This window comes from Procambarus clarkii, chromosome 9 (genome assembly GCF_040958095.1).
Source record: "Procambarus clarkii isolate CNS0578487 chromosome 9, FALCON_Pclarkii_2.0, whole genome shotgun sequence".
In the NCBI taxonomy this organism is placed as follows: domain Eukaryota; kingdom Metazoa; phylum Arthropoda; class Malacostraca; order Decapoda; family Cambaridae; genus Procambarus; species Procambarus clarkii.
The window spans coordinates 17,822,994-17,848,852 of NC_091158.1; the positions used below are offsets into that span (position 1 = coordinate 17,822,994).

General features: G+C 38.8%; 4 protein-coding genes across 7 annotated transcripts; all 4 read left to right on the top strand.

The window, feature by feature from the left end:
• Positions 1-1,608: 1,608 nt before the first annotated feature.
• On the top strand, positions 1,609-3,377 carry LOC123766115 (hepatitis A virus cellular receptor 1-like). The gene is made up of 5 exons (XM_045754981.2): positions 1,609-1,721; positions 2,551-2,595; positions 2,679-2,762; positions 2,838-3,131; positions 3,220-3,377. Exons 2-5 carry the CDS (start codon positions 2,551-2,553, stop codon positions 3,331-3,333), a joined length of 537 nt encoding a protein of 178 aa, XP_045610937.1. The 5' UTR covers positions 1,609-1,721; the 3' UTR covers positions 3,334-3,377.
• Positions 3,378-6,322: 2,945 nt separating this feature from the next.
• On the top strand, positions 6,323-19,443 carry LOC123766099 (uncharacterized). Of its 3 annotated transcripts, none has more exons than XM_045754954.2 (5): positions 6,323-6,444; positions 6,558-6,635; positions 7,152-8,042; positions 8,123-8,313; positions 8,785-8,956. In XM_045754954.2, the coding sequence occupies exons 2-5, from the start codon at positions 6,558-6,560 to the stop codon at positions 8,906-8,908; spliced, it is 1,284 nt and encodes a 427-aa protein (XP_045610910.1). In that variant the 5' UTR covers positions 6,323-6,444; the 3' UTR covers positions 8,909-8,956. The 3 variants fall into 3 exon arrangements, with proteins under 3 accessions (XP_045610910.1, XP_045610909.1, XP_069177297.1); XM_045754953.2 differs by lacking the exons at positions 8,123-8,313; positions 8,785-8,956 and adding exons at positions 18,593-18,783; positions 19,265-19,443 and having other exon boundaries at positions 6,327-6,444; XM_069321196.1 differs by lacking the exons at positions 6,323-6,444; positions 6,558-6,635; positions 7,152-8,042; positions 8,123-8,313; positions 8,785-8,956 and adding exons at positions 17,180-17,259; positions 17,377-17,454; positions 17,956-18,510; positions 18,593-18,783; positions 19,265-19,443.
• LOC138362707 (hepatitis A virus cellular receptor 1-like) lies at positions 12,223-14,167 on the top strand. 2 transcript variants are annotated; one of them, XM_069321201.1, is made up of 6 exons: positions 12,316-12,334; positions 12,935-13,058; positions 13,311-13,355; positions 13,447-13,530; positions 13,614-13,907; positions 14,000-14,167. In XM_069321201.1, the coding sequence occupies exons 3-6, from the start codon at positions 13,311-13,313 to the stop codon at positions 14,111-14,113; spliced, it is 537 nt and encodes a 178-aa protein (XP_069177302.1). In that variant the 5' UTR covers positions 12,316-12,334; positions 12,935-13,058; the 3' UTR covers positions 14,114-14,167. The 2 variants fall into 2 exon arrangements, with proteins under 2 accessions (XP_069177300.1, XP_069177302.1); XM_069321199.1 differs by lacking the exon at positions 12,935-13,058 and having other exon boundaries at positions 12,223-12,334.
• Positions 19,444-23,082: 3,639 nt separating the features above from the next.
• Positions 23,083-25,032, top strand: LOC123766116 (hepatitis A virus cellular receptor 1-like). The gene is made up of 5 exons (XM_045754982.2): positions 23,083-23,190; positions 24,179-24,223; positions 24,316-24,399; positions 24,479-24,772; positions 24,865-25,032. The coding sequence occupies exons 2-5, from the start codon at positions 24,179-24,181 to the stop codon at positions 24,976-24,978; spliced, it is 537 nt and encodes a 178-aa protein (XP_045610938.1). The 5' UTR covers positions 23,083-23,190; the 3' UTR covers positions 24,979-25,032.
• The last annotated feature ends 827 nt before the right edge of the window (positions 25,033-25,859 follow it).

Genomic DNA, 25,859 nt, shown 5'->3' on the forward strand with positions numbered 1-25,859 from the left:
ACTAAATATTTTCAAACCAAACATTTCCAAACTTTTCATAGTAATATTCGCCATTATTCGCTGATCTTTGGAAAAATAATCATATTTATTGCTATCTGTAATTTGTTCGTGATAGCATAAAATAAGACAATCCTCCCAGAGCTTCTAAGGTTTCTCTAGCCTCAGTTATTTTCTTAAAGTTCTTCTCGCCAGCAACCACCAACACATTAGACAATTATAAAAAAAATGTAACAAAATAGATGAATATATCTGAATTTAATGAATATTTAGATGGATAGATTGATGGAAGAATAGATTCATAGATGTATTGAAAGATGAATATATAGATCGATAGATGGACATGTTCATGGAAAGATGGACCTATAGATATATGTATTGATAGGTACATGGCAGCATAGATGAACAGATAGATGGACACAATAGATAAATGGATAGCTTGATGGATGGACAGATGAGACAGACTCGGAATACGCCGTGTCAACCCCCCCCCCCCCTCTCCCCACTAGTGAATCAATGTTCTAATGGTATTTACTTTTCTAAATTCCCTAAAAAAGGTGCTGCTTTGTTACCGGAGAGTTGCTGTCACAAACAAATGGCAGCAAAGCGGTCTAAATGCTGTCAAAGTTCCTATTACACGAACAGTCTGCTTAAAAACGTTTGTTCCAGAGTGAAAGTGTTCAAAGTGAGTTTGATGTTGTTTAAGATTCCTGTTACGCGGTCTGTTTGTTCAGTCATTCGGACACATGTTGGTGACGGTATCTTCCAGTAATCTACTGATGTCACTTTGTGCGACCTTATTTATTTTTTGTGGGAAGTATTATTTTTTTATTTGTATATGCCTCTAGACTACAGAAATTGGATATTATTCCCATCATATATATGGTTTGGCAGCTTAAGGAAAGACGTCTGCAAAGTACCCAAAGGTACTGATGATGTAAGAAACAGTATGTCAAAGCTCTAGATAAGGAGTCGGCAGCTTCGAGGAAGTCCGTCCTCCAAACAATGAAACAAAAGTGACTAAATGCACCCGCCAATCCCCTTGTTTATGAATGAAAACGGTTTACACACGACTCACAACTGATGACGTTCGAACACTTCCGGAACAAGTGCTTCGCTGACGAATTTTGTTCGAACCACAACGCTATAAATGCTTCACCCACGTATTACAAATACAAATAATCGCCAACAGAACCTAAACACTTAACCTAACCTATCCTATGCCTATATATACACAATATGCTAATATATTATAATGTTAATTTATATTTAAGAAAATTCCTGTTTTGAATGGAATGCATATTAAAATTTATGAATGCGTCTGTGGGGTCGACCGCTGGATGTAATGGACTTGAATCGAGGACAAGTGGCAAATAATCGTTAACAGAACCTAAACACCAAACTTAACCTAACCTACGCCAAACTATTTACATGTATAATAATGTAAATAAATATATGAGAACAAACCAATTTTTAATACACAGTATGTTAAAATTGATGAAAGCGTCTGGGGAGGACGACCGCTGCTTTCAACAGTCTAGTGTGAGGACAGATTGGCTGGTGATTGTTTATAGACAATAGATGACGCTATTAAAATAGTACTTGGCATCTGTTAGGAGGAACTTGTTGAGGGTGTGGGAGAGGCAACGAGGTGGACTGCTGCTAGTCAATCGTCAGTGTATTTCCTGCGCTTAGGAACTCGACTTCGTCCTCCTAGATCAAAGGTTGTGTTTTTATTGTTTTTTTTTGTTTTTTTTTGGGGGGGGGCTTGTTTTGAGGGGAAGTTGAGATTTTGTAAGTTTTATTACGGGGGTTATGGTGAAAGTATTAAAGAGTGTAGGTTTGAATAAACCTTCAAAGTGTTAGAATATGTAGGTTTTCGTATTTCGAAAAGTTGTTTGTTACCCAAAAAAATCTAATTCTTTTTAAATGCCATGTTATAGCTATGTAGCTCGCTCTATTTTCATTTTTCAGTGTGCTAATGTCGGTTATTACTTTTAGTCTTGCTAATGGAAAATTAAAAAAAAAATGGTCTAGTAATCGCACTTCCCAATTATAAAGTTGAAAAAAATCTGAATCTTTAATTTTTCAAATAACTATAAACTAAATTACCTCAATTATATTATCCTCTGGGATTCTGAATTCCCAAACGTGACTATTTTCTCCAGAATAAATGTTTCATTTTATTCTTGTATTTTGCCAAACAACGGTTATAGCTTGATACCCTGTTAAACTAGGTTTCTAAAATACTATTAACTATGTATAATGTGAGGTTAAAGGCCTACACATAACCATATTCGCTAGTGTACAAAGATCGATTTTGCTTGGTGCCACTGCATTGATTAGATTAAGTGGCTGGGAACTTTACCCCGTCCTATTCCAGATCCTAGCAAGATAATAAATGCTAGTTGAAACAGACGGGTATGACTTTCATCCCGTCTTCAGGCCTACTAAACGGAGGCTTGGCTTTAAAATGCCTAGTTTAGTCTTTTCATAACTACATCTATTTGTCTACGAAACCTTACTATAGCCCAAATGCTTTTATCTTTACAGATGGCTCTACTTCCCCTACTGTACCTCTTGTGTGTGGTATCGCAGGTAACCGCTTAAATTATAAATGGCATTGTGTACATAATTGTATAATATGCATGAAACTTTTTTTAATACAATGTCTCTAATAGATCCAGGGTCAGGGGTTCGTCCCTTACGGCACCCACGCTCCCCTCCCAGTCGTCACTCCAACAACTTCTACAGTCACTGTTCAGGTTCGTAAATCCTGTTGTCACTGCTTTACCTTCCTCGGTGTGACCTGTGTCTTACTTTTTTTTTTCTCCCTGCAGACAACCCTGACCCACACTCTGCGGGAGACGACTACCTCTGACGTGTGGGTTACAGAGCAGACGGCGATCACCCTGACAGTCACCCAGACAACCACCCAATGGGACTTTGTTCCCCAGTATCCACAGACGGTGACCTCTGTGATAAGGGTCACCTCCACACCGGTAGTGGTTGAGACGGCTACGGTGGGGGTCAACCCAGTGAGCACAATGGTGTCCATCTACAGTCAGTTCGTCACCACCACAGATACTGTTAAATACTGGCAGACCATAACCCACGTCGCTGTCACTCACGAGGTAAGATGGTGCAAAATAATCGTATCTTGTGAGGGTAGTTGATCTACTGCCTGGGATCATTAGTCATTGATTTATCTTCTGATTGCAGATCCAGACGGTGCCTGTGGTAACTACTCAAGAATTGCTGCAGGAGATAGTAACTACGATCACCCAGATAGTAACGACTACGGTTACTTCTACCACTGCCAGATATTATGCATAATATTAACACAATTTAGTTTGTACCAAATAAAGGTTTGAAGAGAGCGTATGTTTATCAAATTCCCATAAAGAGTGTTAAGACTTGCCACAACTTTAAATAATTTTTGCTTGACTATGGCTGACAAAGCCACATTATAAAGCTTGAAGTGTACTACTTCTCTAATAAATTTTGTCTGTGAAAACTTAAGCCTAAAGTCTAGAGCCAACCTTTTAATCTTGGCAGTTAAAGTGTGAAGAGTTTTATTGTGGTTCTAGTTATATCCTGTGCCTCTTCTTGGTCTCCTCTGGTTCCTCGCCAGTCGGTGGGGAAAAACTTGTGCATTTATCAAAATTGCTATAAACAATAATATTTAAGTTTTGAAAGATGTTTAAGGACGCAGGACCAGGAATTACCCTGAACGACGTTACCGGTTTTTCTTTGGGTCTTAAACATTCGGCCAATAGCGCATATAGATCCGCAAAACTTGGTACACAAGCGAATACCTTCAAAAGGAAACTCTTGAAGCACTTGCTTTATAAACGCGGACACTATCAAAATAAAAGGCTACCACATCAGTGTTCGGTGGACCTATTTTAAACGGTGAAAGAGAACCAAATAAACATCTTAATTTCAAATACCTAGTTGTATATATGATAAGGTAACTTAAACGATTTAAATAAGTTAAATGGTAGATATTACCTAATGTAAACGGAATGACTATTAAAGACGGTATTAAGGACTCCTGGGGTCTCCCATTCGGGTTGAAATCTTCTCGGCTCCTGATAGTACTCGTCTACCAGATTTAATAGAGGGTGTAGATGCCAGAACAAAAAAATTTATTGTTCAACAAACTATATAAAAATTGGCGAGGAATTCCGTAGATTTAGGGTTGCATTCCCGGTTTGGTGCCTTTGGATAACTACTTGGTTGCATTGCCGTTCATGGATTTATGCCCACTAGTTGGTTACTGCAACCCAAATGCCCCACTATCCATAGATAAGTGAATTCAACGCTGAAAGTGGAATTGTTGCCCAGTAGGCAATATTAGTCTTTTTGGCAGTCTACATAATTACAGGGAAAAAATTTAAATGAAAGTTTTGTCGCTATCGTACGTGTGGTTGTTACTTTATTTAGTGGTTTTAGTGCCCATTAACTTGTTGAATTTGCCAGTTCATTATGGATAACCTGGGTAAAACGGCAATCGTATACCCATACAAACACAAGGATGACAGTCTGGATATGTAACGTAAACCCAGTTGATATTATTCGACCCATACATCACAATGAGATAACAATGATTTGTGTACGTTCTGGACCATTATAAAATTGAAGAATGGAGACCGGGAGAGAAACAACGTAAGGTGGAATGAAAGACAGGGATGAAGGAATTGAGATAAAAGAATAAGATGCAGGCAAGATTAAGATAAAAGGAAATAAAAAGCAAAATAGTAAGAAACAAAGTTGATAGAACAATAATACTCTGCGATCTTTAAGTAACTATGTTAATGTTACTCGCCCAGCTTGTCACACAAGTTTGAAAAACGTTTCCTTAAGCAAATGTGTGTGACACAAGAATATTTAATATGAAGCAGATGTGGTGTACGAGAGCGCCCTGATTCTTGGACTCACTGAACGTGTACAGAATCCGAGGAATAACATAACACATCTGTGTTATATTGTCTGTCATATCCGCAGAGAATAACATAGCAAATCTGTAAATGATGAGTTAAAATAAAGTGCCTGAAGATATAAAATACATATATATGATTAGTAATGATGACCAAACCATACCAAAAGATAGAGACGACGACGTTTTAATCCATCAGTCTTCATGATAACGGTCCAGGCTGGACCGAAACGTCGTCGTCTCTTGATCTTCTCGTGTGTGGTTTGGTCATCATAACTAATCTCTTATATTGTTTACAATCTCAGTCACGGGGGGATATTAGTCCGATTATCACTACTAATAACTTCGATGTGAGCTTGACAGTTCTGATGTAAAGTACCTTATCTTGACATAGGGGCTGAAGGTATATACATAAGCTAGTAGAAATTTATTGTCTGAGACATGATTATTGAGCCTTATGCTTGAGCATTATGAGCTGTCTGATATAACATTATGAGCCATCTGATATTACATTGTAAGCTGTCTGATTGAATGTCGTGAGCCTACGTTGACTAAGGAGTATTTACCTAATACAATACAAATGAACGATACTCATATTGAGTCATAGCTTGGAACGTTGTCATGTTGACGTTGCAAAATCAGTTAAACATTTAGGTTAATAAGTCAATATTTGACAAATACAATGAGATCGACAGCTTTCTGTTCAGATGATGGACTGTCAATCTCTTAGCTCTCCTAATGAGACTGTTTAAAGTGTAAAGGTGACTGTATGTTACAGTCAGCGTTAAGGAGATTATACGTGACAAACACAAGATATCACACAGTTTGTACCTAGATAACTGTCAATGTTCTCCACATCGACTAAGATAACTTAGTGATCTATTAGCCTCGTTCTCACTCTAAATTTGATCAATTTTATTATAATGTTATAAATATTTATAAAATATTACATTATATGTTGCGTGAGGTTCACATTTCTGTACAGAATAACGTGCATTTTTCATCTATTGCAATATAACATATTTCTCTCTTACTCAACGCAGGAAGCAGCCCGTAGCGGCTGTCTAACTCCCAGGTACCTAGGTGAACAGAGGCATCAATTCAAAGGATCTCTGCCCAAGGCGATGATGTGTGACAGTCTATAGCAAGGCAATGATATACGACTGTGTTAGACATATGATATCTGACAGTTTGTTCCCCTAATAGCAAAAGTCAATAGTCAGCACATAATGGCCAATTAGCCTCGTTCACTCGAAATTTGGTAATTGTTTAATAATTTTTTAAATAAATAAAATATTATGTTATGTATTATGATGTCAGCATTACAGCACAGCATTGCGGGCATGTAAGCATGACTTTGTATGTAGCAATGTGTCGTAATATCGAGGATAGCGACCAGGCCGCTGGTGTGAGGGAGGTGTTGACGTAGGCAGCGGGGACTGGAGTAGTCAGTTGCCTCCTGACCTTCACCGAGTTAACATCATCAACTTGTCTACAGTTTAAAGGTTTTTTCTAGTTTCTCTTTTATAACATTTAAATGACTGAATTTAGTTTTTTAAATGGGGATATGGAATAATGTAATTAAAGTACACATGTGTAAAATTAATTTTGCTTACAGATGGCGCTGCTTTCTACAATCTTGGGAGTGCTGGTGGTGCTTGTCGTCGGTGTGTCTTGCCAGTATGGACCAGTTCAAGTAAGTATTAAGTAATTAAATATTGGGATTTCTTATGTGTTCCCAGTGTATAATACATATCGATAAAAAATACTCCCGTACCATTTCGACACCAGCATAGTAACCTTTACCTAAGTCAGATTGACAGCCAGTCATCTAAACAAAACTAAATTGGTTAAATACTGATAAATTTACCTAAAAATATACAATGACGCATGCAGGAGAATTTTCTGCTTGACTTTAAGCAACAGAATTGTTAAATCAAACTTTCTTAAGAAAATGGTTGTGAAATTGCGCATTAAAGTTCCTATCCACGTTAGGTAGATTAATGATCTAAATATTTTAATCGGTAAACAGATTTTAACTAAACTAAAAAAAAAAATAAAAAAAATTTAAGAGTAACACTACATGACCGAACCCGACTTACCTTGAATATACCGTAATTTGGAATTCTTCGCCTAACATTCTTTCCTTTAATTTTAACGAGCTTTAATTTTACTTAAATTAGGTTTTATTTTCGTAACTTAATTTTTACAGGTACCTGACATTGGACGCGTCGACAGACCTCTTCTCGGCAACATTATACCTATCGACAGGTTTCCTGCCCAAAACAGCGGATTTGGTTCTAGTAATCATCCTGTAGACCTTCAGACCACACAAGGCGGATCGGTGAACTTACCCCGGGTAGTTTTAAGTCAAGCCGCTCCATTTAGATTTTCCAGTCAGTCGGACATTAACTTCAACCAAGGCAGCGGTCAGGCGGCTGGAGCCGTCTTTGGACAGGGTGTAGGAAGCGGTCAGGCGACTGGAGCCGTCTTTGGACAGGGTGTAGGAAGCGGTCAGGCGACTGGAGCCGTCTTTGGACAGGGTGTAGGAAGCGGTCAGGCGGCTGGAGCAATCTTTGGACAGGGTGTAGGAAGCGGTCAGGCGGCTGGAGCAATCTTTGGACAGGGTGTAGGAAGCGGTCAGGCGGCTGGAGCAATCTTTGGACAGGGTGTAGGAAGCGGTCAGGCGGCTGGAGCAATCTTTGGACAGGGTGTAGGAAGCGGTCAGGCGGCTGGAGCAATCTTTGGACAGGGTGTAGGAAGCGGTCAGGCGGCTGGAGCAATCTTTGGACAGGGTGTAGGAAGCGGTCAGGTGGCTGGAACAATATTTGGACAGGGTGTACGAAGCGGTCAGGCGGCTGGAGCAGTCTTTGGCCAGAACCAAGCTACAGTACTCGGCAGTGGCCGGTTTAACCAGGTCAGTGTTCCTCGCGTGACTATTGGCATCCCTGAAGTTAGAAGCGTGGACGCACTCTTGACCCCAACTGTCACCCAAGTTATCACCATCGACCGCTGCGTCACTGTCACCGACCAGGCCTTCAACAGCGTGGCCGTGACCCTGACTTCCTTCAGCGTGCAGACTGTCACCGTGGGAACTAGAGCGGTAAGTAGACTGTTAAACTGTCCTTGTAGAAATATTACTATCATTACTGTAGCAGACGACTTACTCAAGTGTTGTCACAGGTGCTGCAGACTCCCGTCGATGACCGCGTCGCTCTCCAGACATCGGTGTTTGTCCGGCCCGGGACCGTAACATTAACGGAGGTGAAGTCTGACTTCAGGATCGTGACTGAAACTTCCCTAACCCACGTGACCCTCTCCCACACGTCCTACGTTATCAGCCAGTACACCTTCACCACCACGGCCACCCAAGTGTAAGTTTTAATTTGTACAAAAGGGGAGGTTGTTCTTGGTAATGACTTGGTTTATAAACATTTGCTAGTTCTAGTGTCCACAAATAGGTCAAGCTTCTCGACTTTCCTCTCCAATCGCGGCAGCCTAATGATGGACGTTTAGAAGATAATTTAATTTAAAATTATTAATCAAAGGCTTAAGAATTTGTCTTGTAGACCTTGTGAACGAAAAATATTTACGCCACAACAACATACGAAGACTAATCACACCCGTATCTTTTCCCCACATGTCAAACCTTTGAGGTCTACATATCCGTTAGTTAAGTTCTTAAATTGACTTCAGTAATGTACTCTTCCTCTAGATTAGTTAAATTAAAAGGCATTTCAGTAACATCTAAACTGCCTTTAAATAAAGCTGTATCTAAGCGGATGCTTTAATACTTGACCACATGATTGTATAGCAAGCCTAATGCTGGGGCCTTTACATTTCAGACAAACATATACGGCGACTTTGGTGCGTACAAACATCAGCACCCAGAGAACTACAGTCACAAACTACCGGACTGTCACCGACACTGTCTTCGTTAACAGCGGCTACGGCTACAGACCACAGTAGTCCCTTGTACATGACTTTTATATTTACATTACATACATAATTCCGCAACCTTGGTCTCACTTATTTTTATTACCACCCTTCGGTAACTGGTACGAGTTTTTACTTAACACGAAAGTGTTAAATGTTTTACTAAATGCAGCTGGAACTAGTTTGCATAAACTTGCCAGCTCTATGAATCTGTTAATAAATTTCACTAGTGACCACAGAATTGAATACGCGATAACTTGTCTAGTTTAAATTAATTGCTGAAAATTTTTATTACTTTAAAAAACGCAACTTAGTGTTAACGCTGAAAGTTAATCGCTAGTGCAATAATATTAGAATGCATAAAGAAATGTTTTGATTATTCGAAATATTTGCTTCCTACTGAAAGTACCGTGTAAGTGTTAATATACTCGGTCACACTTCGTATTGGTCAGTGTGGTTAATGCCACACTCGATACAGCCGTGGCAAGTTAATGTCTATCATCATAACAAATTCTTACTTAATGTACGATGGTTTTAAATAGTGTGAAAGCAAGTTAGTGCTTCCAGGGAGTCGGTCGGCCGAGCGGACAGCACGCTGGACTTCTGATCCTGTGGTCCTGGGTTCGATCCCAGGCGCCGGCGAGAAACTATGGGCAGAGTTTCATTCACCCTATGCCACTGTTACCTAGCACTAAAATAGGTACCTGGGTGTTAGTCAGCCGTCACGGGCTGCTTCCTGGGGGTGGAGGCCTGGTCGAGGACCGGGCCGCGGGGACACTAAAGCCCCGAAATCGTCTAAAGATAACCTAGTATTCGGTAACATTCTGCAAACGGTACTGTAATACAAAAATGGCAACCAATAGTTAATTTGTCACGGATATCTTACCGTGACAATACTCCTGATAGTCACGCTTAAGATTAAGTGTCCATGTTTAAACATGTAATAGTAAGGCACACAAGTTTCGTAAGTTATAATAATTTAAAACTGGTTACCGCTCTATAAGGTAAAGAATGAGATTCCTGGAAAGTCTGAATTACTCGCCAGGGTCACTGGGCTTCAGAACTTCAGAGCCTTCCTGGGCGATATAGTTTTCTAAAACCTTTGGTATGAAAGTTTGGCAGACGACTTGGTTAACGCGCAACCCAGTTAATTTGAGCAAAGGCCACCGCAAAATTATACTTTATATTGAAGTTTAGCCCTTTTATTTGCATTACTAATAAGACTTCGTAAGTCGTATTGATAATCTGGTACTGTCTAAATATAATAAGTTGTCGGCTAGTAATTCCGGCAGTCATAAAAGTGTAATGGAAAATTTCCAGGTATTTAAGTCAGTCGGGTATTGCAACTTTACGCTAATGATGAGAAGACGTCAAGACATCGTGTACTGAGAACGCCTTTACAGTTGGGTCTAAAACCTATTGACTTAAGGGCCACTAAGGCAACAATAGCTGAACCAAATATACTTTGTCCTAAAGTGTATAATGGAACAATGCATACAATTCTTATATATATATGAAGCTGAACACCTGTATCCATTCGAAAATACGTTAATAATGGAGCAGAGAACTGGCCATAAAACTGCGATATATCTCCATGACAATAAACTTAGTCAGTATGAAGAAAATTGAGTTTACTAAATGTTTTTTTTTAATCTGATTGCAACAAATCAGATCTACTGGAAGCTGGTTAATCAGTCTCTTTACAAATGTTCGAAGCCAGACGCCTGGGGCTAGCCTCAACAAAATTGGCTGCCTGAATGCTCTAGTGTAAGAGATGAACTCGAGCTGGTCGGGGTCACGAGAATTAATAAAAACGGCATGCCAGGGTCATATTCTGACCCCAACGATGTTCTATCACTGGCCGCCAGTTTCACAACTGCTTTCAAATCAAACGCTTCAAAACCACAGTTTCTTATAGTAATATTCACCACTTCACTTATCTCTGGAAAATTGTCACATTAACTGTCCATAATTTGTCAATAGTAGCATAAGACAATCCTCCCAGAGACTCTTAAGGTTTCTCTAGCCTCACGGTAATTCTTTTCTTTCACAACGCTAAGCTGGTCTCACCAGAGACCACCCACATTTAACAATTATATTTGTTATAAGAGACAAACTAACAGCCAGACAGATTGATAAATGAGTATCTAGATGGATGGACAGACTGATGGATACATATAGAAGTATTAAAAAGATTGATATATAATCAATATGTATGGATAGATGTACGGACAGATAAATGAACAGATTCATGGACATATGTATTGATGGGTAGATGGTTAAATAGATGGACAGATATATAGATGGATAGTTTGATGGATGGGTAGATAAATAGAAGGATAGATGGGAGCCAGACTTGGAATACGGCGGGGTAACCCTTCCATTACTGGATCAATAAAATAAAGGTATTTAGTTTTCTAAATTCCTTAAGAAAGGTGTTGCTTTCTGTTACTGGAGAGTTGGTGTCACAAACAAATGGCAGCAAAGCGGCCTAAATCCTGTCAAAGTTCCTATTGCACGAACCGTCTGCTTAAAAACGTCTGTTTCAGAGTCAAAATCCTGTTGCACCTGCCATGTGTTCAAAGTGAGTTTGATGTTAGATTCCTGTTACGTGGTCTGTTCGGTCATAGTGACACATGTTGGCGACGGTATCTTACAATAATGTACTGATGTCACTTTGTGCAACCTTATATATTTTTTTCTGGGAAGTATTATTTTCTGACTGTATATGCCTCCAGACTAAAGAAAATGGATATTATTCCCATCAAACTTTTCTTTGACAGCTTGGGGAAGACGTCTGGAAAGTACCTGAAGGCTGCTGACGTAGGAAACAACATGTCAAAGCTCTAGATACTGAGTCGGCAGCTTCCCTAAGCTGTCTGAGACAAAGCTCAAAGCAAGACTTGGGGTGAATAATAGCCATTTTCTAAACTTTGGAAGCATAAGCAAGGAACACAAATTGAGTTAGATTATGTAATATTAAATGTTTCTGCTATATGCTTAGGTTTCTTACCATATAATGTGATGTAACATGATATAAATATATGCACGTTAAAGAATTCAGTTTTTTTGGTCAATATTCTACTTACGGTATTAATTTACGCTGTATGATAGCTGTAATCCTTAGTCTAAATAAATGACTGAAATCTCGTTTTGAAAAATAAATATTTTAAATGTAAAATAGCTGTGTATGTACTGTGTATTTATGATAATCAACACATCAACCATGGAACGGCCGCTCCGCTTCCAGCCCTGTCTTCTCAACCCGTCTCTCTCTTCACCACCACAACTGCTGGAGACTGTTTCTAGACAATAGATGGCGCTATTAAAGTAGTACTTGGCATCTGTTAGAAGGCACGCATTGAGGGTGGGGGAGAGGCAACGAGGTGGCCTGCTGCTGTTAACTCGTCAGTCTCTCTACTGTGCTTAGTAACTCGACTTCATTCTCCTAACTTAAAGGTGATTTAGTGTGTTTTGTAAGGAAGGTTTGATATTGTCCACAGCAATAATCGGGTTATGGTAATAACTTACTTAGTGTAGGTTTTGTTTTTTTTTTTTAGCAAGCGATTTGCATGAGATCTTCAAGTTATTGAACGCATGGCGATCTGTGAAAGTCAAATAGTTAAGGGAATCGGTTGACTTTAACACCGGTAGCAAGATCTGATACTTTCTTTGAAGTTTTTATTTTTTTTTTACTAAATGCTGATTTACTCTTATTTATTGCTTTACGCAACTTGCATGACTTTTTTTCTTTTTCCAAATGGATATACTACTAAACAAATGTTGCCAAATTTCTTTACATTTATTTATATAACTTAGAACAGCTTTTTTTTTCCCCATAATATTGCTAGCACAATCGTAGGAATTAAAAAAAACTTTCATATTTACGCTGCGATGCATTAACTTTGCTCACTTGAAACACTTGCATTGACATTGTACATTTTTTATTTAAACTTGGAATAACTTTCTAACATCAATCGTCCTGAATTTCTCTCGAACGAATCTAGATACATATAAGCATGATATTTTGATAACTAAAAGTAACTTTCTTTTCTCTAGTTTTCTTTAACAGGCTGTCAACCAAGGCATCTCCTGGATACAACATATTACTAGTGCCCTAAACGCCCTTTATAGGCCTACGCCCGACCACTTTACCTGGATAGTCAGCATTTTGACTTCAGCTGTGCGTAAATAACCTGCCCGTCAAAGTGACTGGATACTCTTCCGTCCTATCCCAAACCCTTTATATTAAGCACTTAATCCTGAGGGTACATGACTCTTCTTATACTTGCGTCTCCTTTGCCAGGCCTAGTGGACAGTTTTTAACATTAATTAAAACTATAAATAAAAACATTTGTGCATTTCAGCTTTGAAGGAAAACATTTTAAAACGTCTTAACTTATTGCCATGACTAACAATTATTTATTTTTTACAGATGGCTCTACTTCCCCTACTGTGTCTTTTGTGCGTCTTCTCGCAGGTAAAAACTAATTTTTTTTAGTGTATGTATATAATAAATTTATATATATATATATATTAGTTTTTTTCTAATATAAAAAATTATTTAATAGATCCAGGGTCAAGGGTTCGTCCCTTACGGCACCCACGCGCCCCTCCCAGTCGTTACTCCAACAACTTCTACAGTCACTGTTCAGGTACGTAATATTTTATTTATATACATATATACATGTGACTTTTAAACTGACTGTCTGCATAACTTGACTTATTCTCCCTGCAGACAACCCTGACCCACACTCTGCGCGAGACGACGACCTCTGACGTGTGGGTTACAGAGCAGACGGCGATCACCCTGACAGTTACCCAGACAACCACCCAATGGGACTTTGTTCCCCAGTATCCACAGACGGTGACCTCTGTGATAAGGGTCACCTCCACACCGGTAGTGGTTGAGACGGCTACGGTGGGGGTCAACCCAGTGAGCACAATGGTGTCCATCTACAGTCAGTTCGTCACCACCACAGATACTGTTAAATACTGGCAGACCATAACCCACGTCGCTGTCACTCACGAGGTAAGATAGTGCCAATAATTATATCCTGTGAGGCTACAGTTTATCTACTGCCTGGGATCGGTCGTATATTTAACCGTTTTATCTGATTGCAGGTCCAGACGGTGCCTGTGGTAACTACTCAAGAATTGCTGCAGGAGATAGTAACTACGGTCACCCAGATAGTAACGACTACGGTTACCTCCACTACTGCCAGATATTATGCATAATGTACACTATGAAATTTACTTCAGTTTTGTACAAAATAAATGTTTTGAAGATTACGTAATGGATTTCAATTTAAAAATTTAGACTTAAAATGGAATGTCTCCAGAGCACCAATTTCGAATCCATTAATTATCGGATAAATATTGCTAGCAAGGCTTCTAAATTAAAAAGCCTGAAAAATTGGTGTCAAACTTTTCTAGTACATTTAGTCTGTAAAGAGTTTAGGCCATGAGATTTGATGCAGCCTCGGCAACTTTGCCGCCAATGATGGTGTAGAGTATTTTGGGGATCTATCCTGTGCCTCTCCATAGTCATTCTTCTATGCCTCTAAAATCGGGGAAGGGTGACCTAATTTGATAAAGATTGTCATTGGCTAGAGTATTAAACTCTAGATCAAAGTGTTTTACATAACTGAATTGGACCGAATAAAGCTTCCGAAGATAATTGGCCTATACGTTTCCCCTTATAGCAAAGGTAGAGGGGCAAACGTTTGTAGACTGTTAAGCTAGGAAGCAAATGCCTAGAAAAGTAAATTCGGTCTTGAACCGCACAAGTATAAAAAAGTACACTGGAAAGTCTCTAACCCCATATTTGTTAGATAATGGTACATAAAACGTAGAAACTAATAATTAAAACACAAAAAAAATAATGTAATAGACTATAAAATGACACTCCTGCTGAGACTATTTAGGACTCGTTGTGATCCTCCCAGTCTGACTGAATAATTCTCTAGCGGCCGATGTTTACCCAACAGTAAAATGGGAACCTGGTTCTTAGAAGATTTGAGTGGGGGGGGGGGTCGTATTCCGGGAACATAGGATTAAGGATTTACCCGAAAAGATACCCGTGCTTGTGGTTGTACAAGAATGTAACAACTCTCGTAGATATAAATAAAATATAAATACAGTACACGTCTACGTGATTTGAGGGTGTAGATGCCAGGACTTGATAATTTATTGCCCAACCGGCACGGTATTAAAGATGAATTTTCGTATGCGAAGATTGAGTTCATTGATATTGTGCCCACTGTTAAAAAAAACCAATCGCCACCATTTCCATAGACAATCATAATCAACGCTGAATTAGAAGCTACCTAATAGGAAAAAAATACTCGGTTACTGAGAAGTCTAAAAATGGAAGGTTTTATGCCTGTTAAGTAGCTAGCGTACTTGTGGTCATTTTACATTGTGAATTTGCCAGTACATTATGGATAACCAGGGAAAACTTCAATGTTATAATTATACAAACACAAGGATGACAGTCTGGACATGAAACAAAAATCCAATTGATAGTTGATATTCAACCTACACATCGTTTATGTACGTCCTTAACCATTATTAACTCAAGGACTTGAGAGGGGAAGATTTAGTGATGAAAAGTAGAATGGAGGGAGATGAAGGTAGAGATAAAAGATAAGAGTAAGAGCAGATAAGCTAAAAGGAAGGCAAGAAAGAATATTAAAGTTAGTTATTGAAAGATCGAAGAATATCTTACTGTTCCACGTTAAAACTTGTTTAATCTTCCAGCTTGTCACACAAGTTTGTAAAACTTTTCCTAAGACAAATGTGTGAGAAACGAGAATAATTATTATGAAACGGACGTGGTGTGCGAGAGCGCTCTGAATCTGGGACTTTCATTGAACATGTACAAAATCCTGAAAATAACACAACAAATCTACGTTACATTGTCATATTCACAGAACAGCTAATCTGTAGACGATGAGTAACAAAGTGGCTGAAGATAAAAGATATGAGATTAGTTATGATGACCACGCCCCACACTAAAATATGATGAAGACACGACGTTTCGGTCCGTCAATGAACTTGATAATGGTCCAGGACGGACCGAAACGACGTCGTCTCATTTTCTGGTGTGTGATTTGGTCATCATAAATAATCTCTCATATTGTCTTAATATCTCAGTCACGGAGGGATGTTAGTCCGATTATCAATACTAATAACTTTGATGTTAGCTTTATAGTACCGCTGAAATACCTTATCTTCTAGAGGGGTTGAAGGCAGATAAATAAGATAGTATAAATGTATTGTATAGACATGAATATTATTAGCCTTATGCGTGATCTTTATTAGCCTACTGCTTGAACATTGTGAGTCATCACATTGAACATTGTGAAACGTCTAACAGAATATTGTGAGTCGTCTGATTGAACGTTGTGAGCCTACGTTGATTAAGGAGTATTTACCTTATACAAGTGAACGAAACTCATATTGAGTCATAGCTTGGAACGTTGTCATGTTGACGGTTGTAAAATCAGTTAAACATTTAGGTTAATAAGTCAATATTTGACAAATGCATTGAGATCCAGACAACTTTCTGTTCAGATGATGGGCTGTCAATCTCTTAGCTCTCCTAATGAGACTGTTTAAAGTGTAAAGGTGACTGTATGTTACAGTCAGCGTTAAGGTGATTATACGTGACAGTGTCAAACATATGATATCACACAGTTTGTACCTAGATAACTGTCAATGTTCACCACATTAACCACTAAGATAACTTAGTGATCTATTAGCCTCGTTCTCACTCTAAATTTGATAAATTTTATTATAATTTTATAAATATTTTTAAAATATTACATTATATGTTGCGTGAGGTTCACATTTCTGTACAGAATTACGTGCATTTCTCATCTATTGCAATATAACATATTTCTCTCTTACACAACGCAGGAAGCAGCACGTAGCGGCTGTCTAACTCCCAGGTACCAGGGTAAACAGAGGCATCAATTCAAAGGATCTCTGCCCAAGGCGATGATATGTGACAGTCTATAGCAAGGCAATGATATGCGACTGTGTTAGACATATGATATCTGACAGTTTTTTCCCCAATAGGAAAAGTCAATAGTCAGCACATAATGGCCAATTAGCCTCGTTCACTCGGAATTTGGTAATTGTTTAATAATTGTTTAAATAAATAAAATATTATGTTATGTATTATGATGTCAGCATTACAGCACAGCATTGCGAGCATGTAAGCATGACTTTGTATGTAGCAATGTGTCGTAATATCGAGGTTAGCGACCAGGCCGCTGGTGTGAGGGAGGTGTTGACGTAGGCAGCGGGGACTGGAGTAGTCAGTTGCCTCATGACCTTCACCGAGTTAACATCATCACCTTGTCTACAGTTTAAAGGTTTTTTTCCAGTTTTACTTTTATAATAAATAAATGAATGAATTTAGTTTTTTAAATGGGGATATGGAATAATGTAATGAAAGTAAAGTACACAAGTGTATAATGACTTTCTTACAGATGGCGCTGTTTTCTGCAATTTTGGGAGCGTTGGTGGTGCTTGTCGTCGATGTGTCTTGCCAGTATGGACCAGTTCAAGTAATTAAATATTCAGGTTTCTTATTTGTGGTTCCCAGTGTATAATACATAACGATACTCCCCTATCATTTGGACACCAGCATAATATCCTTTACTCCTTAACATTCATTCAGATTGACAGCCCGTCATCTAAACCAAACTAAATTGGTTAAATATTGACCTCTGATAAATTAATCTAAAAAAAAAAAAACATTCCAATGGTGCATGCAAAACTTGCCAGTTTTAAGTCAACAAAATTGTTAAATCATACGCTCTTTTAATAAAAATAGTAATTTGTGAAATTGCGCACCTAACCACGTTAGGTACGTTAATGATCTAAATAATTTAATCGGTAAAGATTTTAACTACAGAAAGAAAGTTAGGAGTAACACTACATGACCGAACCTGACAAATCTCTATTATACTGTAATTTAAGTTTTCCAACTCTTTTACTACTTGAATTTTAAAGCACATAAATTTTATTTAAATTAGGTTTTATTTTCTCTAACTCAATTTTTACAGGTAGCTGACAGTGGACGGGTCGACAGACCTCTTCTCGGCAACATTATACCTATCGACAGGTTTCCTACCCAAAACAGTGTATTTGGTTCTACCAGTCATCCTGTAGACCTTCAGACCACACAAGGCGGATCGGTGAACTTACCCCGGGTAGTTCTAAGTCAAGCTGCTCCATTTAGATTTTCAAGTCAGTCGGACACTAACTTCCATCAAGGCAGCGGTCAGGCGGCTGGAGCCGTCTTTGGACAGGGTGTAGGTAGTGGTCAGGCGGCTGGCGCCGTCTTTGGACAGGGTGTAGGAAGCGGTCAGGCGGCTGGAGCAGTCTTTGGCCAGAACCAAGCTACAGTACTCGGCAGTGGCCGGTTTAACCAGGTCAGTGTTCCTCGCGTGACTATTGGGATCCCTGAAGTTAGGAGAGTGGACGCACTCTTCACCCCAACTGTCACCCAAGTTATCACCATCGACCGCTGCGTCACTGTCACCGACCAGGCCTTCAACAGCGTGGCCGTGACCCTGACTTCCTTCAACGTGCAGACTGTCACCGTGGGAACACGAGCGGTAGGTGGCATCAGTGACAGTTCTAACCGTATGCTGTTAATCCTAGTTAGGAGGCAGATAAATTAAATGTTGCATCTCACAGGTGCTGCAGACGCCCGTCGATGATCGCGTCGCTCTCCAGACATCGGTGTTTGTCCGGCCTGGGACCGTAACATTAACGGAGGTGAAGTCTGACTTCAGGATCGTGACTGAAACTTCCCTAACCCACGTGACCCTCGCCCACACGTCCTACGTTATCAGCCAGTACACCTTCACCACCACGGCCACCCAAGTGTAAGTTAACATTTGTGCATAGTACGTAAGGGTACGTTCTTGGTAAAGATTGTTTTTAAAAATTGACTAGTTCCACTGTACAAATAAAGTCAAACTTCTTAACCTTTATCTCTTCAATCACGGCAGCTGTATGCTTTGAAGTTTAATAATTTTTAAATTTTTAATCAAAGGCCTCGGAACAAATTTATTTTTCTTGTAGACCTTGCAAAAGACTAATTGGTTAATTCCCCTCCCCAATATTGAGGCCTAGACAGACCTGTATCTCTTCCCCCCCCCCCCGTCACACTTTTAATAAATCTACATATCGGTTAGTTGCCTAAAGTTCTTAAAAAATTGACGTCAGTAATGCACTCTTCCTCTCTACTAGTTGAACTAAATTTCCGTAACGTCTATAGATTTAAGTTCACCTCTATAAGTTGATGCTTAAATACTTAACTCAAATCTATATAGCAAGCCTAAAGCTGGGGCCTTTACATTTCAGACAAACATATACGGCGACTTTGGTGCGTACGAACATCAGCACCCAGAGAACTACAGTCACAAACTACCGGACTGTCACCGACACTGTCTTCGTTAACAGCGCCTACGGCTACAGAGCACAGTAGTCCCTTGTACATGACTTTTATATTGATATTACACAAATAATTCCGCAACCTTGTCTTCAATATTTTTATTGCCATCCTTCGGTAACTGGTACCACTCTTTACTTGATAACAAAGTGTTAATTTTTTTACTAAATGCAGCTGGTACTAGTTTGCATAAACTCTCCAGCTCTATAAATTTAACTGTTGGCAGTAGTAAAGTTAATAAATTTCACTAGTGACTCGCAGAATTGATTTCCCGATAACTTGTCCAGTTTATAATTGCTAAAATTTTGTTAAACGTTAGTGTTAACGCTGAAAGTTAATCGCTATTGCAATATTAAAATGCAACAAGAGGTTTTGATCACTCGAAATAATTACTTCCTGCTGAAAATATCGTGTGTAAGAGTGCTTCATTACACGGTCACATTTCTCGTTGGTGTCAGTGTGGTTGATGGCACATTTAATACAGCCTTGGCAATTTAATATCATAACCAATTCGTATTCAATGTAAGATAGTTTGTGAGAGAGTGATTATGTGCCTAGTATTAGGTAACATTCTGCAAACGGTAATGTAATATATAGCAACCAATTTTTTTTTTTTTCGCACGGATATTTTACCGTAGCTATTGACTCCTGATAGTCACGCTTATAACATATTGAGCGTCCGTGTTTGGATATGTAATAGTAAGGCGCACGACTTTGGTTTTTAAATTCTATATAAACGCTTTACCACTCGAAGGTAAAAAAGTCTTAACCCCCCCCCCCCTCTACCAAAAATAAAAAAAAATTGCATTCCTCACCCCATGTCTACTGCAAATTATTCACCAGGGTCACTGGGCTTTAGAACTAAAGACCACTACTTTGAGGACGATAATTTTCTGTAAAACCTTTATGAAAGTTCGGCTTGGTTAACGGGCACCCATGGTCACTTGATGGAGCGCCGCCCTGCTCCTTATTGTCCTAGTTGCATTGTCCCTCTTACGGTCGTGCATGTCCTTCTTGAATGTCCTGACTTCCAGGACGAGCGTGTCTTGCTTTCCGACCGCCCCTCGCGGTCACCTGTCCCTTGATAGAATTCTTGGTGACTCGGATACTTTTGATATCGTTCGCCTTATGCGTTTTTGTTCTCGTATTGGCATCCTTGGTGATATTTAGCGCCCTCTGATTATTTTGCGTATTTGATGGTGCTACATAGCCTTCCCGGTTTGGTGCCTTCTTTTGATAATTACTTACTTGGTTAACGGGCGCGTTGCTGTTCTGGTACTGGCATCCTTGGTGATATTTGGCGCCCTGTGATAATCCCACACATTTGATGGTGCTAAATAGCCTTCCGGTTTGGTGCCTTCTATTAATAATTACTTGGTTAACGGGCATCCTAGTTAATGTGAGCAAAGGCCACCGCAGAATTTTACTTTATTTTGAAATGGGTTAGCCCTTCTATTTGCTTTACTATTAAAAAATTTTAATAGTCGTATTGATAATCTGGTACTGCCTAAAGTGTCGGTTAGTGGTTCCGGCAGTTATAAAATATTGTATAATGGAAAATTTCCAGAATTTTAAGTTAGTCGGGTATTGAAATTTTTCGCTAGTAATGGCGAGTAGAAGTTGGTGCAAGATTCCTTGAAAGCGCTATAACAGTTGGGGTCTAAAACCTATTTACCTACTAAAGGGCTACTAGGGTAACAATAGCTTAACCAAATATACGTTTTGTCTTGCTCTATATAATGGAACAATGTATACACTACTTGGTATATCATTACGAAGCTGAACACCTGTATCCATTCGAAAATACGTTAATAAAGGAGCAGAAAACTGACTAAAACAAAAAGGCGAGTTATCTCCATGAAACTAAAGTATGAAGAAAATTGAGTTTACTAAATCTTAAAATCCTAAAGACAAATTGACATTCTGATTGCAACAAATCTGATCTACTGGAAGCTGGTTAATCTGAGTCTCTTTTCAAACGTTCGAAGCAAGACGCTTGGGGCTAACCTCAACAAAATTAGCTGCCTGAATGCTCTAGTGTAAGGGATGAACTCAAGCTGGTCGTGGGTCACCGGAATTAATAAAAACAGCATGCCAGGCTCAAATTCTGTCCCCCAACGATGATGATCTAACACTGGCCGCCAGCTTCACAACTGCTTTCAAATCAAACGCTTCAAAACTACGGTTTCTTATAGTAATATTCACCACTATTCACTTATCTCGGGAAATTTGTCAAATTAACTATCCATAATTTGCCAATACTACGTTATATTATAAATAAGACAATCCTCCCAGAGCTTTTAAGGTTTCTCTAACCTCATGGAAATTATTTTTCTTTCACAACGCTAAGTTCGTCTTACTAGACACCACCCACACATTTAGACAATTATATATGTAATAAGAGAAACACACAGCCAAACAGATGGATTGATAAATTAATATTTAGATGGATGAACAAACTGATGGATAGTTATAGATGTATTAAAAGATGTATGTATTAAATAGATGTATTAAAATTTATGTATGGATAGATGTACGGATAGATATACGGACATATAAATGAACAGATTAATGGCTAGATGGACCGATGGATATATGTATTGATGGGTAGATGGCTAAATAGATGGATATATGTATTGATGGGTAGATGGCTAAATAGATGGACAGATATATAGATGGATAGTTTGATGGATGGATAGATAAATAGGATAGATGGACAGATGGGAGCCAGACTCGGAATACGCCGGGGTAACCCTTCCATTACTGGATCAATAAAGTAAAATTATTTAGTTTACTAAACTCCTTAAGAAAGGTGTTGCTTTCTGTTACCGGAGAGTTGCTGTCACAAACAAATGGCAGCAAAGCGGCCTAAATCCTGTCAAAGTTCCTATTGCACGAACCGTCTGCTTAAAAACGTCTGTTTCAGAGTCAAAATCCTGTTGCACATGCCATGTGTTCAAAGTGAGTTTGATGTTAGATTCCTGTTACGTGGTCTGTTTGTTCAGTCATTGTGACACATGAAGGTGACGGCATCTTCCAATATTGTACTGATGTCACTTTGTGCAACCTTATTTTTTTTTCTGGGAAGTATTATTTTCTGATTGTATATGCCTCCAGACTATAGAAAATGGATATTATTCCCATCAAACTTATGCTTAGACAGCTTATGGAAGACGACTGGAAAGTACCCCGAAGGCTGCTGACGTAGGAAACTATGTCGAAGCTCTTGATACTGAATCGGCAGCTTCCCTAAGCTGTCTGAGAAAAACCTCAAAGCAAGGCTTGGGGTGAATAATAGCCATTTTCTAAACTTTGGAAGCATAAGCAAGGAACACAAATTAAGTTAAATTGTGTTATATTAAATGTTTCTACTATATGCTTAGGTTTCTTACCATATAATATGGTGTAACATGATATAAATATATGCATGTTAAAGAATTCAGTTTTATCGGTCAATATTCTTCTTACGGTATTAATTTACGCTGTATGATAACTGTAATCCTTAGTCTAAATAAATGACTGAAATCTCGTTTTGAAAAAAAAATATTTTAAATGTAAAACAGCTGTGTATGTACTGTGTATTTATGATAATCAACACATCAACCATGGAACGGCCGCTCCGCTTCCAGCCCTGTCTTCTCAACCCGTCTCTCTCTTCACCACAACAACTGCTGGAGACTGTTTCTAGACAATAGATGGCGCTATTAAAGTAGTACTTGGCATCTGTTAGGAGGCACGCATTGAGGGTGTGGGAGAGGCAACGAGGTGGCCTGCTGCTGTTACCTCGTCAGTCTCTCTACTGTGCTTAGTAACTGAACTTCATCTTCCTAACTTAAAGGTGATTTAGTATGTTTTGTAAGGAAGTTTTGATATTGTCCACAGCAATAATCGGGTTATGGTAATAACTTACTTAGTGTAGGTTTTGGTTTTTTTGTATCAAGCGATTTGCATGAGATATTTAAGTTACTGAACGCATGGCGATCTGTAAAAGTCAAATAATTAAGGGAATCGGTTGACTTTTAACATTTAACACCTGTAGCAAGATATGATACTTTCTTTGAAGTCTTTATTTATTTTTTTACTAAATGCTGATGTACTCCTTTTATTTATTGCTTTACGCGACTTGCGTGACTTTTCTTTTTCCAAATGGATATACTACTTGACAAATGTTGCCAAATTTCTTGACAATTATATAAATAACTTGGAACAATTATTTTTTTCCCCATAATATTGCTAGCACAATCATATGAATTAAAAACTTATTTACGCTGCGATGCATTAACTTTGCTCACTTAAAACACTTGCATTGACAATCTACAGAATTTTCATTTAAACCTGGAATAACTTTCTAACGTAAATCGTCCTGAATTTCTATCAAACGAATCTAAATAGATTTATATAAGCATGTTATTTTGATAAATAAAAGTAACTGCTTTTTTCTCTAGTTTTCTTTAACAGGCTGACAACCAAGGTATCTCCTGGCCACTACATATATTACTAGTGCCCTAAACGCCCTTTATAGACTTACGCCCGACCACTTTACCTGGATAGTCGGCATTTTGACTTCAGCTGTGCGTAAATAACCTGGCCGTCAAAGTGACTGGATTCTCTTCCGTCCTATCCCAAACCCTTTATATTGAGCACTTAATCCTGAGGGTACATGACTATCCTTATACTTGCGTCCCCTTTGCCAGGCCTAGTGGACAGTTCCTTAACACAAATTAAAACTGTAAATAAAATTACATTTATACATTTAAGCTTTGAAGGAAATTTTTTTAAAATGTCTTAACTTATTGCCATGACTAACTCTTATTTCTTTTTTACAGATGGCTCTACTTCCTCTACTGTGTCTTTTGTGCGTCTACTCGCAGGTAAAAACTAATTTTTTTTTAATGTATATAATATATAAATTTAGTATATATATATATAAAGTTTTTTTCTAATAGAAAAAATTATTTAATAGATCCAGGGTCAGGGGTTCGTCCCTTACGGCACCCACGCTCCAATCACAGTCGTCACTCCAACAACTTCTACAGTCACTGTTCAGGTACGTAATATTTTATATATACATATATACATGTGACTTTTAAAGTGGCTGTCTGCCTAACTTTACTTATTCTCTCCAGACAACCCTGACCCACACTCTGCGGGAGACGACGACCTCTGACGTGTGGGTTACAGAGCAGACGGCGGTCACCCTGACAGTCACCCAGACAACCACCCAATGGGACTTTGTTCCCCAGTATCCACAGACGGTGACCTCTGTGATAAGGGTGACCTCCACACCGGTAGTGGTTGAGACGGCTACGGTGGGGGTCAACCCAGTGAGCACAATGGTGTCCATCTACAGTCAGTTCGTTACCACCACAGATACTGTTAAATACTGGCAGACCATAACCCACGTCGCTGTCACTCACGAGGTAAGATGGTGCCAATAATTACATCCTGTGAGGCGGCAGTTTATCTACTGCCTGGGATCAGTCTTATATTTAACTGTTTTATCTAATTGCAGATCCAGACGGTGCCTGTGGTAACTACTCAAGAATTGCTGCAGGAGATAGTAACTACGGTCACCCAGATAGTAACGACTACGGTTACCTCCACCACTGCCAGATATTATGCATAATGTAAACTCTGAAATTTACTTCAGTTTTGTACAAAATAAATGTTTTGAAGATTACGTAATGGATTTCAATTTAAAAATTTCCACTCTTAAAATGGCATGTCGTCAGAGCACCAATTTTAAATCTATTAATTATCGGATAAATATTGCTAGCAAGGCTTCTAAATTAAAAAGCCTGAAGAATTGGTATCTAAACTTTTCTAGTACATGTAATCTGTTAAAAGTTTAGGACAGGAGATTTGATGCAGCCTCGTACACTTTGCGGCCAAAGATGGTGTAGAGTATTTTGGGATCTATCCTGTGCCTCTCCATAGTCTTTATTATATGCCTCTATAATCGGGGAAGGGTGACCTAATTTGATAAAGATTGTCATTGGCTAGAGTATTAAACTCTACATCAAAGTGTTTTACATAAGTGAATAGGACCGAATAAAGCTTCCGAAGTTAATTGGCCTATAGGTTTCCCCTTATAGCGAAGGTGGAGGGGGCAAACGTTCCTAGACTCTTTAAGCTAGGAAGCGAATACCTTCAAAAGTAAATTCAGTCTTGAACCGCACAAATTTAAAAACACTGAAAAGTCTCTAACCCCATATTTGTTAGATAATGGTACATAAAACGTGGAAACTAATAATTAAAACATAAATAATAATAGACTATAAAATGACATTCCTGCTGAGACTTTTATTTAGGACTCGTTGTGATCCTCCCAGTCTGGCTGAATAATTGTCTAGCGGCCGATGTTTACCCAACAGTAAAATGTGGAACCTGGTTCTTAAGATTTGAGTGGGTGGGGGGGGGGGGTCGTATTCCGGGAACATTGGATTACGGATTTACCCGAAAAGATACCCGTGTTAGTGGTTGTACGAGAATGTATCAACTCTCGTA

What these genes read in the sequence shown, in the direction of transcription:
- LOC123766116 (XM_045754982.2), top strand. Translation starts at nt 24,179, where the DNA reads ATGGCTCTACTTCCTCTACTGTGTCTTTTGTGCGTCTACTCGCAG. An exon ending in TTTTGTGCGTCTACTCGCAG is followed by an intron (nt 24,224 to 24,315) that starts GTAAAAACTAAT and finishes ATTATTTAATAG; the next exon opens with ATCCAGGGTCAGGGGTTCGT. An exon ending in CTTCTACAGTCACTGTTCAG is followed by an intron (nt 24,400 to 24,478) that starts GTACGTAATATT and finishes TATTCTCTCCAG; the next exon opens with ACAACCCTGACCCACACTCT.
- LOC123766115 (XM_045754981.2), top strand. Translation starts at nt 2,551, where the DNA reads ATGGCTCTACTTCCCCTACTGTACCTCTTGTGTGTGGTATCGCAG. An exon ending in TCTTGTGTGTGGTATCGCAG is followed by an intron (nt 2,596 to 2,678) that starts GTAACCGCTTAA and finishes TGTCTCTAATAG; the next exon opens with ATCCAGGGTCAGGGGTTCGT. An exon ending in CTTCTACAGTCACTGTTCAG is followed by an intron (nt 2,763 to 2,837) that starts GTTCGTAAATCC and finishes TTCTCCCTGCAG; the next exon opens with ACAACCCTGACCCACACTCT.
- LOC123766099 (XM_045754954.2), top strand. Translation starts at nt 6,558, where the DNA reads ATGGCGCTGCTTTCTACAATCTTGGGAGTGCTGGTGGTGCTTGTCGTC. An exon ending in GCCAGTATGGACCAGTTCAA is followed by an intron (nt 6,636 to 7,151) that starts GTAAGTATTAAG and finishes TAATTTTTACAG; the next exon opens with GTACCTGACATTGGACGCGT. An exon ending in ACCACCACGGCCACCCAAGT is followed by an intron (nt 8,314 to 8,784) that starts GTAAGTTTTAAT and finishes TTTACATTTCAG; the next exon opens with ACAAACATATACGGCGACTT.
- LOC138362707 (XM_069321199.1), top strand. Translation starts at nt 13,311, where the DNA reads ATGGCTCTACTTCCCCTACTGTGTCTTTTGTGCGTCTTCTCGCAG. An exon ending in TTTTGTGCGTCTTCTCGCAG is followed by an intron (nt 13,356 to 13,446) that starts GTAAAAACTAAT and finishes ATTATTTAATAG; the next exon opens with ATCCAGGGTCAAGGGTTCGT. An exon ending in CTTCTACAGTCACTGTTCAG is followed by an intron (nt 13,531 to 13,613) that starts GTACGTAATATT and finishes TTCTCCCTGCAG; the next exon opens with ACAACCCTGACCCACACTCT.